This window comes from Antechinus flavipes, chromosome 3 (genome assembly GCF_016432865.1).
Source record: "Antechinus flavipes isolate AdamAnt ecotype Samford, QLD, Australia chromosome 3, AdamAnt_v2, whole genome shotgun sequence".
Classification (NCBI taxonomy): Eukaryota; Metazoa; Chordata; class Mammalia; order Dasyuromorphia; family Dasyuridae; genus Antechinus; species Antechinus flavipes.
Window position 1 is genome coordinate 167,400,661 of NC_067400.1, and position 15,334 is coordinate 167,415,994.

The following is a 15,334-nucleotide window of genomic DNA, read 5'->3' on the forward strand; positions in this document are numbered from 1 at the left end:
TTTGACTGATTTAATACAACATTTCCTTTTATTCATGAGGAATCCAAGACCTATAAAGATTATTTAATTTATTCTAGACAGAATTAAAACTAAACCCACTTTTCCTTGATTAATTAATATGTTATATGTGTAACATATAAACATGTACATATATGTCTGTACACATATCTATATGTTAAGATATATAGACATGGATGGGTAGATAGATAATTTATAAATCATCATTTTGGGCTTAAGAATCACTGAAAATAAATAAAAGATATTTTTAGGACAGGGACTATATCATTCTCAGTTCTGTATCTTTTCCCAGGTTCTAGCACAGTTCACCACACTCAGAGGATGTTTCATATATTTTTAAAGGATATTGTTGAATTAATAATATACTATTGTCAAAGAAACTCATATCCGATCAGGCATTTAAGAATTTTGGCTTCTTTGGCTTTAAGAATTTCAGCTTCTTTGAAGGAAGATACTTTATCTTATAAAATTTTATCGTCTGGGGCTCACCTATCAGAATTATGACTCCACTTGGGGCCTTCTTAAATAGATTTTGCAATAAAGAAGAATAGAGTTTGGGGGTTGGAACTGAGTTCAAATTCAATCTTTAATACTTCATTTGTATGATCTTGAAGTAGTCACTTAATTTTTATGGTGCCCAAAACATTATTCTAGGAATAATAATGTACTAAATCATTGATAGTTATGGAAAGAGTTACTATACTAGGAGTTCCCCATGCTGATGAAGTAAAAGTCCACATATTTACATAATGGTAATAGGTTGATTTGTTGGTTTTTTTTTTTTTAACATTACTATTGAGGAAAAAGAACATTTAAATTGCTTTTTATTTTGTTTCTATTGAAATAGGGGTGTTTCTGAGGATGGGGAACCTACTGACCTAAGACAGTAAACAGATACTGACCTAAAATGTAGATTTATATACTAAAATATAATATTAGAGAAATAAAATAGAGACCATGAAGGTTGATACTTTCATATTTTAAGTTTCATATTCTTTCTTTTTCTATTTTCTAATACTTAGAAAACTGATTCCTTCAAATTTCAAGAAAAAATGAGAAATGCAGATGGATAAAGAACTAAAAAAAATCATTATATAATATATTCGACCTATCATCTTGTAGGAAAACAAAAGCTTAATAGCTGTTTTATGTGTTTCATATTTTATTGGAAAAAGGTCCTCCCCTTTATTTCCTTCCCACAATATAGTATGACTATCTCTTTTGTCTTGAAATGTGATATGCCTCTGACTTATCTTCAAGAACTTTATCAATCTACTGACATCATAAATTGACCACATTCTAAAAGGTACCAATCAGTGGTGCTCCTGTGTCAATTAGAAATGCCATTTGATGGGTGATCCCAAGCTGCTTCTTTTCACTCACTCTGAGTAGATAGCTTTCGATGAATCAGTGGTACTACACTATAATTTACCTCAAGAAGCTAATTATCCCTTAGATTTTTTTTTTAGAAAGGTTAGCCATTTTTCTTTTCTTTCAATATTCCCTTATTGACTTTTAGCTTTATATGAGAAAAATGCAAGTTATTCATTTGTTGCTCAACCAAATTGACTTACAGTTTTTGTGTCAACTCTTGCTGATGCTGAGGAGTCAACATTTAATTTGAAAAAAGAAAAGATAGAAGGACTTGATCCACTTCTTTATGTAGGATTTCAAACCTGGGAAACTATTGCAGATTCTGAAGCATACTACCAAACACTATATTGTGCAATCATTAAATGAAGTAGCTAAAGAAAATATCTTTGTGGAGATTTCTTGGAAAGCTTTCAGTTATAAGCCTATGAGGCTAAAGTACACAGTATTCAGGCAATGCCCTTTTATTAGAGAAAGGAATTTCAATTCCTTTCAAAGAAGTTCTAGAATAAGAGTTCTAATGCAGAATTTTATCTGCAATTCATCTTCAGAATCTGACTTATTCTGAACAGAGGGATAGGGATAAGGAAACTTCCTGATAAGGAAATTTCTCCTATCAAGAAAAGTAGGTGTCTTCTCCAAAATGAAGTTAAGTGATTTAGTCATAGTCACAAAGTTAATATATGTCAAAGAAAAGACTTCTGTCTCTGACCTTGACATCCATTATGCTACTGCTGCCTCTGTTCTGTAGTTACTTGTTAAAAAATTTAACTAAATATATATATATATATATGTATGTATATGTATATGTGTGTATAGATAGATAGATAGACTTGTGGCCAAAATGATTTAAGTTTCAGAAAATGAAATTTTCATAACCAAAAATTCAACATTTCCAACACACAAAGATTTAAGCCTTTTACTAAATAAAAAGTTCCCTCTTGCCCCAAGCAGAGAAATCTGCATCTTCCTTTTTTTTTCAAACTGAATTATCAAATGCTCTACCCACCTACTAATAAAAGGCCTAATGTTTTCACCGGAGATAGGTGCCATTGACATTGGCATGGGCTCAGGAGTAGACAACCAATAAGAGTAGTCATTTCTTGATGCAAAGTTGCAAACATTGTTAATATTGCAGAAAAGAAATGGCATAGTACTGAATTTTCGCAGACAGCTTCCAGCCGTACCTAAATAGTCAAAGAAAAATAATATGGGTTTATGAAAAAGACATGAGAAATGGTTAAAGTTGTCTATTTTAAGCTCCTCAGTGAAAAGGCTTGTATGGATAAAGAAATGCTTCATTTGTCCTAACTGATGATGCTTATAGAAAATTTCAAGTTTCTTTTTTATTCTTTCTTAGTTTGTTTTTGTTTTTTTTACTGTTGTTGATTTCTGCACAGACAATATCTTTATTTTATATTTCTTTATAAAGTACTTAGAAAACTGTAATGTACTTTATAAATAGGAACTATTCTCATAATGAAGGAGAGTTTAAATTTTTTTCAATAATCTTTCATTATATCAACATAGCAATATAATCATAGCCTACAAAGTTGTGAAGTTGAATTGAATTCTAATTGTTATTATTATTATCAATATCATTATTAATCATAGATGATAAATTTAGAGCTAGAAGGAACCTTAAATACCTTGCATTTTAGTCTAACTCCCTTATTTTACAGATGAGAAAACTAAGGCTATGAGAGGTTAAGTGACCTGCTCAGGCTCACATAGCTAATCAACATCTGAGGCAGGATCCAAATAATCTTCCTGACTCCAAATACAGCATTCTGCCTAGTACTATATTACCTAGAGGCCTCTGATGATGGGACCTCATCATAAAATAGGCAAGGGTCACATTTATGCTGACAATCCCATTGTTAAGTTTTCACGGAGAATTTTTATTTGATTTTTTCAGCAATTTTTCTTATATACATGTTATAGCTCAGGTTGGGCTTTAGTATCTCAGGCTTATGTCAAAACAGATGAGGGAGATATGTATCAATGTATGTATATATCTGTCTATTTGTGTCCATCTAGCTATCATCTCTTTCTGTCTCTGTCATCTATCTATAAACAATTCTTTAATAACAAGCAGTGTCTTCTTAATCATATCCTAGTTATACTCTCTCTAAAACATTTGGAATAATCTTATTCAATAGACCTACAAATCCATAAATAAAGTAAACCTGGATCTAGCAAAAATTTATTCATATCAAATTTCTTATCTTTTAGAATTTTTTAAAATGATTTTTAATATCTTACCCAAGTCCTGACCATGTGCGCGTTCATTCCCCTGTACGTAGAGCAAGGAATAGCCATGGTAAATTATTTTGGTCCCAGGAGGGCATTGTGGATCATCTATGGTTTGACTGTGTCTAGTAACAAGGAAGCCATGATCTACAGAGGGGGTACCTGGTGGACCCATTGACCCCGGAAGCCCATCTGGACCGGGTGGACCAGGATGTCCTTTTGGACCTGTAGTAAAGAACCAAAAAGAAATCATTCAATATTCCTTTTCCTGGCTATGGCCCAATACCTATGAAAGAGATCTATCAGACTTAAAGATGTCATCATAAAACACATCACTAACACTTGTTTGTACCTTTTAGCACATTGTAAAGAGCAAGCTATAACCTTCATTGAGCCCTCTTCCTCATAGTGTTTTATTTTTCTTTTTAAAATGCCCTCTTTAAGCTATTTTTATTAGGCCATCTGATACTACAGCTATGAATCTCTACAAAGTTGAATTCTTGTATTTCATCCAAGGGGTCTTGTTAATGAGTGCCAAAAGTGTCTCCTTTTGGTCAAGGCAAAAGAGGCTGTGTTATAGTAGAATAAGCCCTAGACATGCATGTTCTTTTTTTCCCCTGAGGCAATTGGGGTTAAGTGACTTGTCCAGGGTCACACAGCTAGGACATGTTAAGTGTCTTATCCATTGTACCATCTAGCTGCCCCAACATGTGTGTTCTGAATCTGCTACTTACTAACAAAGAAACATGTACAAGTGATTTTACTTTTCTGAGACCAAATTCACACTTCTATAAAATGAAATTAATAGTATCTGCACTAGCTACCCAACAGGTAGCTAGCTAGTTTTGAGAGAAACATTTTATAAATTATAAAGCAGCATAAGAAACTGAGAAACACCAGAGAAAATACATTGGACATGGAGAAGGAAACCCTGTTTAGCATTACCAGCTCTTCCACAAACACAGGAAAATCACTTAACTTCTCTGAGACAACAATAAACAATATTACTTGCATTATCCACCTCTCAAAGTGGCTTCTCATCTGTAAAACACTATATAAATAAGAGTTTTTATTAAGGCAATTTTGTCTATTACTTCTTGATCTCATTCCTTCCAGGAAATTGCTCCATGAGTTATTCTTTCTCTCTATATATTGGATCCTTCTCCCCAGCTAAAAACATCATTAAAAAAAAAAAAAACTTTCTTCAATTCTATGATCTCTTACCCTATCATCCTCTGTCCTTCCTTTCAGGAATTAATTTTTCTAAAGAAGTACTTCTATATCATTACCACCCAAGCACTCCTTAAATTCTTGCAACTGCGCATCTACTCTCTCCAAGTTATAATGACAGTTCTCAAACCTCTTGCTTGGAAATATACAAAGCTCTTTTTAATCTTCATTTTCCTTTGACAACTGCAATTAGTCATTAAAAACTCTACTTTACCTTTCATGCAATTGAATTATCCTAGTTCCCTCCCATATCTCTGGCTGCCCTTTTACTAATTACTTTGCCTCATTTCTAAATGTAGACCTAAGATTCTTCTTGAAACATACTCTTCTTCTGAGATCTCATATTAGTAAAAGAGCTCAGCCATCATTTCCATTTAAGTAACTCCCAAATCCATCCTTTTATCTGAGTCCTTTCACTCACAAAGCCAGTCTTGTACTGACCATGAGCAACAAAACTTGATTATCTCAAAATAACCTGTGCAAAACTCAACTCAGCTTTCACCCAACCATTTCCTCCTCTATACTTCCCGATGACTGCTAATGGTAATATAATTCTCCCTGTAATTGAGGCTTAAAATCTTTAACCACTCCAATTTCCCTTTATTTGAAAAATCAATTATATGTGAAAGTCCTGTAATTTGTACATATTCAGTGTCTTCCATATTGATCATCTTCATTCCATTCCTATTGTTGCTATCAAAGTCTAGGATCTAATAATCTTTCAACTAGATCAACCAACATAATCCAACTGCCTGCCTCTGGCCTCCCCAATTCTAATTAACTTTACATAGCAATGGGATATTAATCTAAAATTTCCTAGAGTACAGCTTTGTACTTGTCACTAATTATAAAACAATCTGCAATGGTTCTTCATTGCTAGCAGAATAAAGCCCAAAATCTTCAGCCTGGCTTTCAAAGTCTTCCAAAATATGCCTCATTCAAATTACGTTTTCAGACTTATCTCCTATAATTCCTTTTCACATAATCTACATTCTAGCCTAACTGAAGAACTTTTCATTCTCTGTCCAATGTGTTTTGTTTTGGTTTTGGTTTTGTTTATTTGTTTTAGCAAATGATGCTTCCTAATCTGTGGATACTCTTCCCTTATAGTGGGCTTTCAAAAATCTTAACTACTCTTCAAGAATTCAGATCCTCACCATCCTCTTCTGAGAAACAACAGCCATTTATTTGTACCTCTCATAGCACTTTAACACATTTTAATTTGTATTCTAGTTCTGTATATTTTTCTTACGGCCTCTGTTAAACTGTAATTTCTATGAGGACAAAGACAAAAATCTCATTCATCTTTATATGCAGAAAGTACCAGTAAAATCTAGTTGCTCAATAAAAAGATTTTGAATTAAATGTTTCCTGTCCCAAAGTATTCAACAAAGCATTGTTGAATTGACTATTTCCTGTCTAGCTTTATTCCAATTGAAGACAGGGTAATAGGATAACTTAGGACAGCTGTTGCTATTATCACCTTTAACACTTGGACTTCAAACAAAATTTTTGACAGAAGTTTGCCAGGTGGTAACCTACATAATTAGTTTTTGCTTTTGTTCTCTATCTAATTTAAGATCTACATGCATAAAAGTCCCTTTCTTTGTATTTCTACGCACAGCATAATTCAGTGTTATTTCTGTTTCCTAAAGAATTCAGATCATGTTTCAAAAATGACATGAAATGACATTTCAGCTAATTATGACATTAATATGCCTGTTCTCTGATTTTTTTTCTTTCTATAATTGAAACAGACTTTTTATAATAAGGAAAAAAATTTACTGAGAGTACAGGACCCTAACTATGCTCTTCCCTTATAGGGAATTTGTACTGGGCATAACAATTTATTGAGACAGTGCCCTTCTTCTCAAGTATATCAACAATTTATGCATTTGTAAAACTACACAAAAATTGAGAACCATTTTTAAAGACCACCTGCTTTTAGAGGCCATATATTCCCACATACACACTCCATAATTCTAAGACATTTTTTTGAATTGTCAATTTCAATTGTTCCTTCAACTATTTATTTCATAAGTTCTATGTATATTTAAACAGAAATAACACTGAAATATAGTATGGTAGTGGGAATACAAATAAAAAGATTTTAAGACTGATTGATCACAAATTAGAAAAAATAAACCAAAATTGATTCTGTTCCCTCCTGGACTCTAAATCCAGATTCCTTTTCTCTTCTTGTTTGCTGCCTTTCCATTTTGGAGAGACTTCCAGTTCTTAAAATCCTGCTCTCCTGATTAGTGACTCCCTCCCTAATACCACCATTTGGGAAAGGATCCCAACCATGTTTCATTGAACAGACCTCTGTTCTCTCTTTCCAGATGCCTTTCTCCTTGCCATGTGGAGAAAGCTCCACCCTGAGATACTCCTATTCATTTTCCTTGCCATCCTGGAAAAACTTCTGTATTGAGGCCTTCTTCCCCTGATTGGTGGTTCCTTTTCCAGGACTCTACATTTCCTTTTTCTCTCCTTCCCTTCAGATCTCTTTGATGAAGTTCTCAATAGCTGGATATGGTTTGCAGAGAGAAACTGAAGCCTTGATGGAATTGTTTAGCTTCATGGTTCCACATTCTGTGGAGGTTTTCAGTCAGAAATTCAAGTTATGTCCTGGGCATCCTCACCTTGCTGTGTCCAACCAAGAAATCCCAGTTATGTTCCTGAGGTTAAATTTCTCCTATAAATGTATTGATGACCCATTTCATCTTTGCTGAACTCCTTGGTATCTCTCTTTATAGCTAGGGTGCTAAATCCATTTTAGGATTTAGTCTGCCAGGTAAGGATGCTAAATGCCATGCCATTTATCATGTCCCAAGCTCTTTGGATTGTTCCTTTCTCCTGGCTAATTGTAAATTCCACTAGGGAATATGTCCTTTCCATCATTAATTATTAAAATCCCTTTCTCAATAACTATATGCTCTCCAACTTTATTTCATAGTTACCCTTTTTGGTGTCCTTCATTTTGTCTATAACCTCTTCTCCTAAAAAGGGCCATTGTGAATTCTTCACATGACCAACTCCAACATTTGACATCTACAACAACCACATCATTTGCTACATCGTCTACATCACCCTTTAAGTATGATCTTACCCTATTAGGATTTAAACTCCACATAGTAAATAGTTAATAAATGATCTATTGTTCTATCAACCTATTGTCCTATTGCCTTTGTAATTAAAGGTTTATATTGTAATATATCAATATACCTACCAGGAGGACCAAAAGGACCCGGTTCTCCTTTTTGTCCAGGTGCACCATCAAATCCTGGGTTACCAGGTGGTCCAGGAATACCCGCAGAGCCCGTTACACCTAAATCAAGGGTAGAGGGGAAGAATAAGCACATGATTAAATCACATATGTCTCTCTTTTTTTGGCTAAAGAAGCATAGATCATTATTTCATTGTGAAGTATCTGGCCCCAAGTCTTTCCCCTTTTGGGGTATCATATATAAAGTCAAAATTGATGTGAAATTTTACCCAGACTTTTTTTTTCTTAGAATATTTCCTCCAACCAGAGTCAAAGAATACCAGTAACACTGACATGAACAATAACAATAACAGCTAATATTTAAAGTTTATACAATACTTTATATATTTTATTTCATTTATCCATGCAGAGAATTTCCAAACAGCATGATAGGTTTATCCTGAGATAACAGGCTACTAAAAGTAAAGGTTTGAAGACAAGATTTCTGGAGATTAATGACATTCCATTTAGCCAGCCTTTAACAAAATGGTGTTCTGAAGGTATCACTTCTCTTCCCTTGATGGACAAGATGAAGAGGTAGAAACTTCCTCTCTATTAGTACAATGTAAAACTACTCTCCAAGATTTCTTAATTTAGTCTTCTTCTCCTGCTTTCTAGCTTCTCTTTAAATGTCTTTTTTCATGAGAATGTAAACTCCTTATGGGCAGGGACTGTGCTGTTTGTTCTATTTCTATTCATAGTGTTTAAACAGTGGTTACACTTAGTGAGATTTTAAATGCTAGGTCACTTTTCCTACTTCCGTCTCCCTCCTTCCCTTCATTCCTTCTTTTCATTCTCTCTCCTTCCCTCCCTCCTTTTTTCCATCCCCCCTCCTTTTCACCTTCTCTCTCTCTCTCTCTCTCTCTCTCTCTCTCTCTCTCTCTCTCTCTCTCTCTCCTCCTCCCTCCCTCTCTCTTCCTTCTACCCTTCCTTCCTTCCTTCTTTCCTTTCTTTTCTTTTTTTTTTTCTTTCACTTGCCTTGATCTATGATTTAACATGTAAAATTTATCTCTAGAATGAGGTTAGGCAAAAGGGTGGCATAAGCTCTCAGAGTGTAGAGTGATAAGAAACAAAACTCAGATACACGGTATCAAGTCATTATGGCTTCTAGACAACGTTTGAAGAATTCTGTTTTCATAGATTTAAATAACTCCTGTTTTCTACCTTTTTTTTGATCAAAAGCTGGTCATTCTGAATTGGTTTCCCTTTTCCTACAGTTTGGTCCAAAAAGATTCCTTTGGAAAACTTTGGTTGATCTTAGAAGTTTAGAGTTGAAAAGAAAATCTATATCTAATTGGTAATTTTGACAGCGCATGATTTTGATTTTATAAGTATTGGCTGTAAAAGTTAAGTCATGGAAGAAGAATCACAAATGGAAGAAGTACACATATACTCCCCAAAACACACACACACACACACACACACACACACACACACACACACACTTCCTACCTTGTTGTCCTTTCGGGCCTGGAGGGCCTGGAACACCTTTAAACCCGACTGGCCCCTCAGGTCCAGGGATACCTGGCTCTCCTTTGATTAGGGTGTAAGGACCTGGGGAACCAGGTGGTCCTGGAAGACCTGGAAGAATAATACAGTGAGAAACATTTAACTGTGGAACCTATTTATAAAAAGCTTAAATAATAATTTTTCTCAAACTGGCCTCCTAAAAATGTTTTCCAAAAACTTAGATACTAAATCTATACTTTATTCTTCACTCTTACCCTTGTTTCTGAGCTTCAAATCAGACAGGTTTGGAAGGAATTTTGGGGTACTCTAGTCAAAGTTCCCACAAATAAAAGAACCATTCCTATGATGTCTTTGACAAGTGATTATCTGCCTTCTATTTTAATATTTACAATAGTGAAAAGTAAATTTCTAAGGCAACCCATTCCATATCTGTATAGTCCTAATTCTTTACTGTATTAAGTTGAAGTGGCTTATGCTTTTCCCAGGTCAACTTCTTCTAACTACACAGACCTAATCTTTCAGATGATAGTCATCAAAATAATTAATGATACCTATTAATAAATCTTCTCAAGTATTCTCTTCTTTAAGCTAAACATCCCAATTCCTTCATCTGTACCTTGTGAAAGCATCTAGTTTTTTTGTCATGCTCACTGTTTTTCTCTAAAAATAGCTTTCATTTGCCAATGCCCTTCTTAAAAAATGTCAAGCTCAAAATTTAATACAATGCTCCAGATGCAAAGAGACTATTATCTCTCTTGATTTGTCTATGACATTTCTTCAGCCCAAGTTTCAAGTTAAGCTTCTTTTGGTAGCTATGTCATATTGTTGACTTGATGTCAATTAAAATTAGGTCACTTATGAAATTTTCATGATTTTTCTAAGCATAAGTATAAAATTTTACTTGTGTTGCTATCTAGTTTTATCCTGTTAATTTTGGAGCAGGATTCTAGCCATATCAACATTTTAATCTTGATTTTGTCCAGTCATAGTAGCCAGTCTTCACAACTTTTTGTCAGTTGCAAATTTAACAAATATTTCTTCCATGTCTCTTTCAAATTATTTATAAAAATGCTGAACAGCACAGATCCAGAAATAGAATCCTACCACATGCCACGTGGAGATCTGCTGATCAAGTCTTTATAACGGCTTTGTAACTGTTGTTCTCAAGTAATTTCCTTCATTTTTGCATTGCCACTTAAATATAAAGTCTCTAATAGGAAAATACCATATCTTCGATTTCCTTTATAGTCCTGCACAGACAGATCTTTAATAAATGATGAGTCCATGACAAATGCCCCTACCTTTTGAACCTGGTAGTCCCTGATCCCCTTGATCTCCTTTGAGCCCCTGGAGGCCAGGAGAACCTTTGGCACCTAGAAAGCAAAGCGAAAATATTAAGGTACTAAAGAAAGTCTTTTCTTTCCAATTTTCCAACATAAAAAGGTAATCCTTTTTATCCTAAAGCCTTGTCATAACATGGGAATGACCCTGGATTATCAAAGATTATGTTAGAGGAGTAGGGGATAGGGAATAAGCTCTATCAGGTTCTGCTATAAATGAAAGTCTTCAGATATATTCCTGGTGATAGGATGTATCCCGTGACTGAGACCTATCATATCCTAGACAAGCCATTAAACCTGTTTGCCTTAGTATTTCATCCATAAAAAGAGTTGGAGAAAAATGGCAAACAACTCCAGTGTCTCTGCCAAGAAAACCCCCAATGGGATCATAAAGATTTAAGACTGAAATTATTAATATTTCTGCTCTGAGATTCTGCATATGCATTTCTGAATTTTATCAATTAAAGAAAAGCCAAATAATATTGGCTTTATGAAACAATGTTGATTCATTTTTAGCATATATAGTTTGATCATTGTCTACAATTCTGTTCAGTTTTCAAGACTAAGGAAAATTCAGTGCATGTATTTGTTGTTACTTTTAATCTCCACAAAACAAAGAAAATATTATGAACTCTTGACTTCTATGATAAATCATTCTTAATTGGAATCAGAAAGTATAACTTTGAAAAGAATATAATAAGATTCTAAAATGTTTCAGTCTAATGAAAACATCTTAATCCACAAGGTATGGTCCTGATTATGAGCAAAGAAATGTGGCAACCTCTGGTTACCACAGCATATGATTCTTTGGATTAAAATAAATTTTAAAAAATTGTACTGCATGTCACCTGGCTCTTGTGCTATAAATCTGTCAGTACTACTTATTGCTCATTTTACCATGTTTAGGAAAAAAGTCTGGAAACACTGAAATAGAATATACTTCAACTGTTACCTTGAAATCCTGGAACACCTGGAGGTCCCATATCACCCTTAGAACCAGTGATTCCTGGTGTACCACCAATACCCTTAGGGGAAAAATGGCAGAAATTATTTTGCAGAATTACAATAAATTATTTTGAGAAATAACTGCTGGAATTAAGTTTCTGAGAAAGTACCAGTTATATCATTAGCTAGTTTTGTCCCTTTAAAACTATAAACAGGAGCCAAGGTGATAGGGAAAAGGCAGGAACACCCAATATTTGCCAAAAAATATATTCAAAGACTTTTAAATAATGTTCTAAATGAATGCTGGAGTAATAAAATCCACAAAAGGATGGGATGAAACAATTTTCCAGCCCAAGATAACTTAGAAGATTGGCAGGAGAGATGTATTACACAGTAGTGAGAGTAGATTGCAGTTCAATGCAAGATAGGCCAGCTCAGACCTGGCCCCAGCAATCTAGAAGCAGGCCTTGGGAGCCACTGAATCAACAATAACAGGAGCTACTTCTGGAAATATGAGCCTAAGGCAGTAAGGGGTTTGAATCACTGGTCAAAAGAGAATTAGAGGGGTCTCTTAGCTAGCACAAGAGAAGTGTGGTATTCGTTAAAGGGAGGGCCTACTGGTAGAGGCAGTAACTAAAAACAAAACATTTTCGAGGAAGGATAGGATAAAATGAGAGACAATAGAACATGAAAGAAGGAAATAGGAAGAAAGAACATACAGTTATCAATCATAATTATGAAAAATATTGAAATGTTTCTTTGATAAAAGGCCTTACCTCTCAAATATAGAGAGAATTGAATCAAATTTATCAAGATAGAAACTCTTTCCCAATTGAAAAATGACCAAAAAATATAAACTGTTTTTAATGAAGTAATCAAAAGCTATCTATACCCATATGAAAAAAATGCTCTAAATTATTTTTGATGGGAGAAATGCACATTAAAATAACTATGAAGTACTTGGATTGGCTAAAGGACAGAAAAAGAAAATGATAAATGTTGGATGGAATGTGAGAAAATTGAGATTAATACACTGTTGGTGGAGTTGTGAATTGATTCAATTGTTATGTAGAGTAATTTGAAACTATGCCTGGTAGCAAAGAATTTGAAATTTAGGGGATGCCCATCAATTGGGGAATGGCTAAACAATTTGTGATGTATGATTGTGAAGGAATACAATTGTTTTTATAAAAAATGATGAGCTAGTGAGTCACAGAAAAACCTAGAAAAACTTAAATAAACTGATACAAAGTGGAACGAGCAGAATAAGGAGAACTATATACAGTAACAGCAATACTGTAAGATGATTAACTATGGATGATTTAACTATTCTCATCAATATAAGACAACTATTAAGGATTTATGATGAAAAATGCTATCCAAGCACAGAAAAAGAATTGATGGAGTCTAAGTACAAATAGATGCATACTTAAAAAAAAAAACTTTATTCATTTTAGGAGTTATGGGGGGTTATTTCAGTTGATATTTTCTTTTACACTATGGGAAACCGTTTTACATAACTACACATGCATAACCTATGTAAAATTTCTTGCCTTCTCAATGAGAGAGAGAGAAAGAATTTGGAATTCAATTTTAAAGAGAAATGTTGAAAATTATTTTTACATACAATTAGGAGAAAATAAAATAAAACGTAGTAAAATAAAATGAAAAATAAATGTAGAACTGCAAAGGATCTCAAAAATCAGCAAGTTCAGTGGTATCAAGCTCAAACGAACAGGTCACCTTCTGATTTAGAAAACCATAAATTAACATTATCTTGTTTTTGTTCAGTCATTTAAGTCATGACTGACTCCTTGCAGATCTATTTTTGACTTTCTTGGCAAAGATAATAAGGTCATTTGCTATTTCCTCTTCCAGATTATACTACAGATGAGGAAACTGAGGCAAAGTGACTTACCCAGGATCACCCAGATAAGTCTCTGAGGCCATATTTGAACTCAGGTCATTCTAATTTCAGGTCCAGTCCTCTGTCCATTGCACCACTCAGCTGTCTACCAATATTATCTATATTTTATTATATTCTTATTTATTTTAAATTTTTTTCCAGTTTCATTTTAATCTCATTCAGAATTTCTAAACACATGTAGTTAAGAGCCATGAGATTGACATCTCTGAAATCCAATTTCCTCACATTATGGAAAACCAAGAAATATCTAGGCCTAGGGACAGTATACAACAAAAGCAGAATTTGAAATCAGGTCTTCTGACTCCAACATCATCATTCTAGTTTTCTTTTCTTTAAAATGTACATAACAATATCTATACTCTCTACTATATACTATACTACCTTACAGATTATTGCAGAGATGAAATGAGATAATATAATTATAAAGTGCCCTATTATTACTATTTGTCACTTTCTCACATGATATTAGAAGGATGATAATACTGTGTATCAAAAATAGAACCTAAACATATAGGTGATATAGGTAATATAATGCTTATATTTCATGTCTATATGCCTTTTTCTTCCTTAATGACAAGGACTGATTTTTATATCTCTTTGTGCACTCAGTGCTTAAGATAGAGCTAAACAGTCAACAAAAATCTCTTGATGAGATGAGATGAGGATGAGATAACATATATGGCTATAGTATCATAATATTTTGTAGGAAAGTTTTCTCCAAAATTCAATATTATATCTAAAACAGATATTTGAAAAATGATGCTTTGGAAGAGGCAAAAAAAAAAAAAACCCAAAGGAAGATATTGTAAAAATGGAGTTTTCTTTTTTTAAATGAATATCATGAATTTTAAAATATTATCTCACTTTCTAGCTATTTCAATATATATTCTCTTCCCAGGTCATGGGTTATAATGTATGAAAAAATGTATTGCTTCTTAGATAATTTGTTTCTCTACTTTGCCTTTATAAAAAAATGCCATAACAAAAATAATATGCAGAAAGATTCCTTAATATCTGTTGGCAGATTCTACAGGATGGTAATTATATTTGTATGTTACAGATAGAAGAAAAGTAGGAATATATGAATAACTGACAAATTACACACACTTACATCACTGGGCAACTGTAATACAACAATAACCAGTCTGAAAATATATTCACACATATTGCAATCTCACAATACATATTCAACATATAGTGAAAAATATATAAGCTCTTATAATAACAGGAATGAATTTAAAGTGGTTATTGTAATTGCAGATAGCCAAAGCTGCTGAAATGCTCAAATTATTCATAAGTCTTTTATCTGGTACTGATTCACTGGGAAAATACCAACATTTTTCTGTGGGTAGTACATGAAGATTTGGGATTCTTATTCAACAATTTAATATCTACCCTTGGAAATTATCTAAATGATGCTGAATTTCAAATTTACTGTTGATAAACTAGAATTAATAATGCTTTGTATTTTTATTTTTTACTAAATTGTATCATGATTATAGTTTAGTACAGCTG

General features: G+C 33.5%; 1 protein-coding gene across 1 annotated transcript in view; it reads right to left on the reverse strand.

Moving 5' to 3' along the window:
• Positions 1-15,334, reverse strand: part of COL4A1 (collagen type IV alpha 1 chain) — a 193,773-nt gene that overhangs the window by 11,727 nt on the left and 166,712 nt on the right. The window contains exons 44-49 of the mRNA XM_051984186.1: positions 11,900-11,972; positions 10,909-10,980; positions 9,590-9,718; positions 8,102-8,200; positions 3,655-3,867; positions 2,399-2,576 (exon numbers count right to left, since the gene is read on the reverse strand). Of these exons, the coding sequence (XP_051840146.1) occupies positions 2,399-2,576; positions 3,655-3,867; positions 8,102-8,200; positions 9,590-9,718; positions 10,909-10,980; positions 11,900-11,972 (764 nt within the window). The remainder of the gene's footprint in view (positions 1-2,398; positions 2,577-3,654; positions 3,868-8,101; positions 8,201-9,589; positions 9,719-10,908; positions 10,981-11,899; positions 11,973-15,334) is intronic.